Source organism: Limulus polyphemus, unplaced genomic scaffold (assembly GCF_000517525.1).
Source record: "Limulus polyphemus unplaced genomic scaffold, Limulus_polyphemus-2.1.2 Scaffold1756, whole genome shotgun sequence".
In the NCBI taxonomy this organism is placed as follows: domain Eukaryota; kingdom Metazoa; phylum Arthropoda; class Merostomata; order Xiphosura; family Limulidae; genus Limulus; species Limulus polyphemus.
The window spans coordinates 134,740-142,165 of NW_013667366.1; the positions used below are offsets into that span (position 1 = coordinate 134,740).

The following is a 7,426-nucleotide window of genomic DNA, read 5'->3' on the forward strand; positions in this document are numbered from 1 at the left end:
TACAGAACACAAAGGCTGGCCATTGAAACAAAATACTTCTCTCAACCCCAGCATCTACAGTAGTCACTACAGAACACAAAGGCTGGCCATTGAAACAAAATACTTCTCTCAACCCCAGCATCTACAGTAGTCACTACAGAACACAAAGGCTGGCCATTCTAGTAAATAAACACTATAAACGAAATTGTTAATAAATATATATATTTTACGTTTTCACATGGTTTGGTACATTCTGAAGTTCGCGCAAAGTTACTCCAAGTCTATCTGCGCTAGCCGTACTTAATTTAGCAGTGATAAACAACAAGTTGTTGTTGTTGTTTATTATTGTTGTCATTATTTACTCTATACATATCAATACCCGTGGTGGGCAGAGCACAGATAGCCCATTGTGTAGCTTTATGCCTAACTTCCAACAAATAAACATCTCTAGATAATCACAATAATAAAATCATGAACAGTTCAACTGCTTGCAAACATCGCTCGTTTCAAGCCCTGAAAGCATGCCCTTATAGTCAGATATACCTTTTTAGCTTTTTCCAAGTATACTGAGTTATTTAGCAAGCAGTATCTGGCAGACAACGGTCTTTCTATAGGACACGAGACATTTTCTTTCACGTGTAAGTTTTTAAACACTGGCAGATTTTGTTGATACGAAGTAGCGGGAAACCTGGCTAGCAGCGTTCCTCGTAAGTCATCATTTGCGTCATTTTTGTACCGCCTTCTTCTAGGAAGCTCTGTTATCTGACGGCAGATCACACGCGCTCTCCACCAAAGGTTGTAAGTACATCGGTTCAGGTTCTCATTCGTTGGTGTTTTTGTTACACAGACTCGGGCAGACTAAGCTTGTACGCTCAAGTTTAGTTCTTGTCAAATTATAGAAACTCGAAGTTGCATCAAAGGCACCGCTCTAGACCCAAAACGCTGAATTTACTCCTTGTTCGTGTTATGAGCGTGAGCGGCTATTATAAGCCCGAGAGTTGCAATTCTCGGAGCGGATGCACCACTGCTCATCAGATATTAAGCAACAACTTCTACGATGTTGAATGAAAAATTACAAAAAAAAAAAGGAAAGAAAAATGTCCAATAATCCTACCAGGCTAGGGTTACTGCCATGTCATTTAGTCAATGATGTCCTTGGAAATTCAACCCATGCATCCTGCATAGTGAGTAGAGGGCTAAAAACGCTACAAATCGTATAGACGTACTAATTAACCAGATCATAAAACATCGATATCAAGTTATAGAAGCATGGTATTCCGAAAGCCAACTATCTCGAGGGAATAGCTCCATTGCCAGTCTTCTCAGAAAACGCAAAAACTGGTTGTTTTGTGATTAAATGTGTAAAACTTAAAGAGGTGGTTCCCCTCCCCCCCCCCCGCCATAACTAGTTGCTAAAATATTATCGTTTCTTGATACATTTTCTTTCATGCTAATTAAATATCAGGGCTAAATTTGTTTACTGAAATGAGAGACTACGTTTTGAAATATAGTTGCAAATTTTTTTAAAGCTTGATATACTTTTTATCTTTCTCTAAATCTAATTGTCGGATTATTCGAAGTATTCATGGTAGTGTCAAGTATTGCCAGGATTAAATTTGAACTATTGTTCTGAGCCAGAGTAACAAAATTTAATCCTGGCAATACTTGACACCACAAGAACTATTTATTTGAGCCGGAGTAACATTGTGGTGTCAAGTATTGCCAGGATTAAATTTGAACTATTGTTCTGAGCCGGAGTAACATTGTGGTGTCAAGTTCATTCAGATTGCAAATACATCCAGTCATCTGATTGGTTGTATTTGCAATATTAATGTAGTTGTACCTCAAACGTTGTAAGCGATCATGTCTCACTGTTCGAGAAGAAACGTTGTACAGAAATAAACCTATTATCCCACAAGTAGCTGTTTTGTGAGTTCATAGTATTACTTCGATTAGAAAAAAAAAGTGTTTCTTTTTACACGACTAAACTCAGTACACTAACTGCACTTAACTAAAATACCTCATACATTCTCAAAATTACAATCAAAATCTCCGGTTGAATCAATAAATTTTCACAAGCCCGCCAAACTACACATACGCCACACCAAGTACAATGATTTGTTTAGCGTCTTCCACGTTGGAACTCTCATCTTCTGGTTTTGGATCTATATAGATCTTGATCTTGGATCTTGATTTCTCACTGAATCACTGTAGCTTCGCGAGAGTTTTCCAACGAGACACTACAGGTAACAATATTTAATGATAAGACTCGTAAATTGTGAAAAAGAGCATATTATATTTTCAGTTATACTACTTCTAATAACAACAGCTAGTTTCACTATTTGTATGTCAAACCTTTCATTTTTATTTTCGAGACATATTTCGAATGAAAATCTCAGGATTTCGTGAGGAATAAAACTGCCCTTTCTTCTTCTATGAGCGAACACGTTTGTAACTGTTATAAAGTACCAATGTGAGTGTGACGGAATACCACTCAAATTGTAATAAAATACAATTATCTATAATAAATTACCATTGTAATTGTAATCAAACTGTGTGTTTAGTAGAATACCAATGTAACTGTTCTGGAACTTTCTGGAATTTAAAGAATTCCACTGTAACTATGAAAAAATACCACATTAAATATGTCAGAATTCCATTGTAAGCTAATTGTAACTTTAGAGAGCACACTGCTGTTACCATAGACTTATGGAGCTAGTTACAGTTGTAAACCAGTAACGCGCCCGAGAGAGAGAAAATACTTAATGACGTTTATTAGTGCAAAATAACTTTGAATGTATTTTTTATTCTCAATGAGAATTAATAAGGCCTTTTGTTACTAAGGTGATTTCTGATTTATTTTCAGGGTGAGACAAGTGTGGCTCAAAAGAATCAAGAGTCTCATACTTCATGGTGTTGGAATGTCACGAGCGTTACTAAGGTGATTTCTGGTTTATTTCAGGGTGAGACAAGAGTGGCTTAAGAGAATCAAGAGTCTCATACTTCATGGTATTGGAATGTCACGAGCGTTACTAAGGTGATTTCTGGTTTATTTTCAGGGTGAGACAAGAGTGGCTCAAAAGAATCAAGAGTCTCATACTACATGGTGTTGGAATGTCACGAGCGTTACTAAGGTGATTTCTGGTTTATTTTCAGGGTGAGACAAGAGTGGCTCAAAAGAATCAAGAGTCTCATACTACATAGTGTTGGAATGTCACGAGCGTTACTAAGGTGATTTCTGGTTTATTTTCAGGGTGAGACAAGAGTGGCTCAAAAGAATCAAGAGTCTCATACTTCATGGTGTTGGAATGTCACGAGAACCAAATGTTTCATCGTCGGTATTCTCGAAGAAAGTACATCAACGTCTCTCAAACGTTCTGAAAAGAATTGACAAAACTCATTCTGAAGAAAACTCAAAATTTTTCGAAAAACTTCAGAGTTTTTACCCCTCGTGTGAGTATCTGTAACTTACCTAACGAGCAAATGATATTAGCCTCGAGGGAGTAAACTAATCATTCAGGTTTACGTTATATTGAGCGATCTGTAAATAATCTCATATTGATAAAAATATGTTATACAAGCTTACATAAATCTTTTTCTGTAACTTTTTCTTGGCTTCAGAACGTTTTGAATAAAGCTATCAAGATATACGACTTTCAACCGTTACATAAGATATTTTGGAGGGCCATTGAGACCTTTTTTTAAACCACAACCAGGTTAAAAACATATGAGTTTCAATCGTTACATCATGTATTTTGTAGGGCCATTGAGACCTTTTTTTAAACCACAACCAGGTTAAAAACATATGAGTTTCAATCGTTACATCAGGTATTTTGGAGGGCCATTGAGACCTTTTTTAAACCACAACCAGGTTAAAACAAATGACTTTCAATCGTTACATCAGGTATTTTGGAAGGATATTGAGAATTTTCTATGGGACATTGAGAGCTTTTGAAGGATCTCTGATAAAAAATAAAGTTAAAAAACTAAATTTCTCTAATTTTCTCGACTCCGTTTCATGGTTACAGAATTCCATTAGCCTCACACAACAGTGTTTATTACCTAAACTTTTTAACAAGATAGATCAGTCTCAGTACAACTAAGGTTTGAAAAACAGGTGTAACACTCATACGCGTGTGATATTTCACCTAATTATACCACTGTTTTTACAAGTTAATGCCACAAGCTTATTAAACTTTTCTATACTTCTGTGACATAACTGAATATCACCTCTTTTTAACAAAAACGTTTCAGTGGTACAGCGGTAAATCTGAAGGCTTATAACGCCAAAATTCGGGTTTCGATACCCATGGTAGGCATAGCACAACTACTACTATGTTTATGGTGTTTTATTAAATGTTTCACGATCTATCACTATGGTGTATAAAGAAACTAATCATTATATTTCAAACAACCAATGGGCTGACTTGAAAATACCTTTACATTGGGACTTGTCCCCATTCGCCCCCTCGTGGCTCAGTGACAAAACTAAAAAAAAAAACGGGTTTCGATACTCATAGCGTGCAGAGCACAAATAGTCCATTGTATAGGTTTGTGCTTGACAGCGAACAAACATATTGTCCTTACTCCACGCTTACAAACATTTGTCGTAGTGCCATACGTCTCATGTTGGTTTGGGGATTTTTTTATTGACTGTCCAAGTTGTGTTTCTTAAACATTATTCCTATTAAAACAGTTGGTCAGGACTCTTAGCTACTTGTTAAGAAATGCCTCTTTTTGTTAATCCGTCGTTTTGTTTAAAAGTAAAGTTTTTCGAAAACATAAAGGATGTAGGTTCCAAAATAGATGTGTTTTATTGTATTGTAAATAACTAACGCCGAGATGTATTCCAAAGTTAACCAAAAAGGTCGTAAAGCTACATTTTTAAAACAATTTTAGAAGAAGCTGTCAAAAGGAATTGCATGAGCTGATTGGTGAATCGGTGTTCGTAGTAGTTCCTCTCTAATCATCTAAAAACTAATTAATTAAGTAAAATTGTACTAGTCCAACAGAAAACCTCAATAGGATTTATTTCTTAGTTTGTTTATCAAAAAGACACACAATGGGGCTGTATGTTCTATGCTCAGTGTAGAGATCGAGCCACGAATTTTACCGTATTAATCCCTCGAGCTTACCGCCTAGAGATCGAGAGGCGCCACAGTATGGACGTCATTAAGCAATGTTGCGAACTGGGAAATACACGTGGTACTTAGTTTTGACCACACAAACTTTGTTGAATTTATAAAAACAATTTCATAATAAAATATAAGTTGTATCATGAAAGTTGCTGCGAAAATTGAAATAAAACGTCTTTCGAAAGAACCCCTCCGCGTACAAATATGTTCAGTTTTTTGTTTTTCAGTTGGTTTCAGTTACCGCCCTTATTTTTCAAAAGTTTTCTAAAAGCTTGTTTTATCATTTTATATTTGAATTATGACACAGCAGTAAGATAGTAAAATAACGGTTTTTCGTGGAACAAAAAGAGGTAGGCTTAGTTAAATCATTTTGCATTCAAAGATATCAAATTTCGTTTCGCCAACAAGGCCACGGTGTTAGGCCTAATTTATTTAAGTAACTGCTTGAATTGACAAAGAAAATTGCCGAAAGTTTTAAACAATAAATGAACATAAAATGGATTTAAAAGTTATTTTATATATTGATTGTCTGTTCTGAATTTCGCGCAAAGCTACACGAGGGCTATCTGCGCTAGCCGTCCCTAATTTAGAAGTGTAAGACTAGAGGGAAGGCACCTAGTAATCACCGCCTAAATGACTGTTAGGAAAATAGGCTTAAGGCTGGGAACAGATTGCTAAGAATACGAATTACAGTATAACGAGGAACATAGTAGATCAACGCAGAAGTATATTGAAGATAATGTTTTAAACACATTTATCAATAGATCGCTCAGAACAAATGAAAATTGTACGTTTTATATGTAATCTTTTGAAAATGGTTTATGTTATAATTATCAACTTATTCCTGGTTTTCAGTTTTGTGTGTTAACGTGTTCTAGACCAGTGGTTCCCAAACTCTTTTAGTCTGGGGCTCTCTCGTTGTGAATAAAAAAGTTTGAGGCCCCCTAACTTATAACTTTAGCATGTTGATTGAAAAACAGTGCCGTAGTAAAAACAATAACATCTGCTTTCAACATACTGTATCATTTAATTATGTCAACATAATTTTTATCGGCTTATTGTTTATTTAGAATTAAAATTAATTGAAGCATCTTTATTTTCGGTCCATTTTTTGACGCCCCCCCCCTTAAAAAAAAGCTTCACGGCCCCCATTTTGTGGTTCGCTGTACTAGATCAGGGGTCTCCAAACCTTTTTGGACAAGGATCGGGAGGTAGATCTTTTTAGGCTTCGCGGGCCGGAGGAGTCGTGGTAAAATTAAGTAGGAATGCATACATGATCAGATTGGAATTTGCTCAATTACGTTTTATTTTTTGTTTTTATATTATTAAAAAATTATATTATTACTTTAATAAACTATTGGCGGGTCGTAGCTTGGAGACCCCTGTTCTAGATGAACGGTTCTACATTTTTGATAATGTGTCATTTTAGTTAACATTCTATTCTTGTGTGGAATGAGAGGGGGGGAAATGCCATTTAATTTCTTTTTAATGAATGTTATATTTTCTTTTAGGTTCATTACCGGAGAGTATTGATAGGGATTTGTGGAGTGATCCTACAACTTTTAATGTATACTACACCGTTAACTTTAGACCAACTACCTCACACTCAAAGGTCAAACTAGCCAAGCTACGGTTTTACAAGAACAGAGACTTACAGCCTGAAGACTTAAAACAAAACCTTGCTCTACCTCCTTGGCCACTTAAGCTATTCAGGCCTCCACCACTCTCCGTGAGGAACACAGGCCTCACAGTCTCCCTCTACCGGTATAGAAGACCACTTACTAATATCTCCAGAGAAGGTAAGAAAACTACTTAACATTCCAGACTTGGAAAATTAACCTATTTCTTGTCACTTTATTTGGTTGTTTGCATAATAGGCTATCTGTGCTTCGTCCATAACGAGATCGAACTTGGAGCTCTAGCGTTATAAGTCAGTAAGCTTAACGCTGAGCCACTGTGGGACACTTCTTATTGGCATTGATTCAGTTTACTTTCCAAAAGAAATCTCAACAATTTAACATTCATTTTGCAGGCGTGGCACTCTATGACCCCTTTCTCTTACTTTTTAAGAAAAGCATTGGTTTGATTGAAGTCTATGAATAACATACTTATTTATGATCTAATCAAAAATACCTTGGGTGTTAAAAAAAGGTGCGGCATGATGATGCGTAAAACAAAATACGCGGTTTAGCTAAATAATGAATGGCCGCCAATTTTGATTCCATTGCTTTAAGTCACGCGTTAAACCTCTTTTTGTTTTGGACGCATCTTGTTTTTTCACACCTGAGGTGTTTTTGATTAAATTTCAGACC

At 36.0% G+C, this 7,426-nt stretch overlaps 1 protein-coding gene across 1 annotated transcript in view; it reads left to right on the plus strand.

Moving 5' to 3' along the window:
* LOC106464839 overlaps positions 1–7,426 on the plus strand; it is a 29,424-nt gene that overhangs the window by 7,929 nt on the left and 14,069 nt on the right. The window contains exons 2-3 of the mRNA XM_013924995.2: positions 3,233–3,432; positions 6,626–6,913. Coding sequence (XP_013780449.1) covers positions 3,233–3,432; positions 6,626–6,913 — 488 coding nt within the window. The remainder of the gene's footprint in view (positions 1–3,232; positions 3,433–6,625; positions 6,914–7,426) is intronic.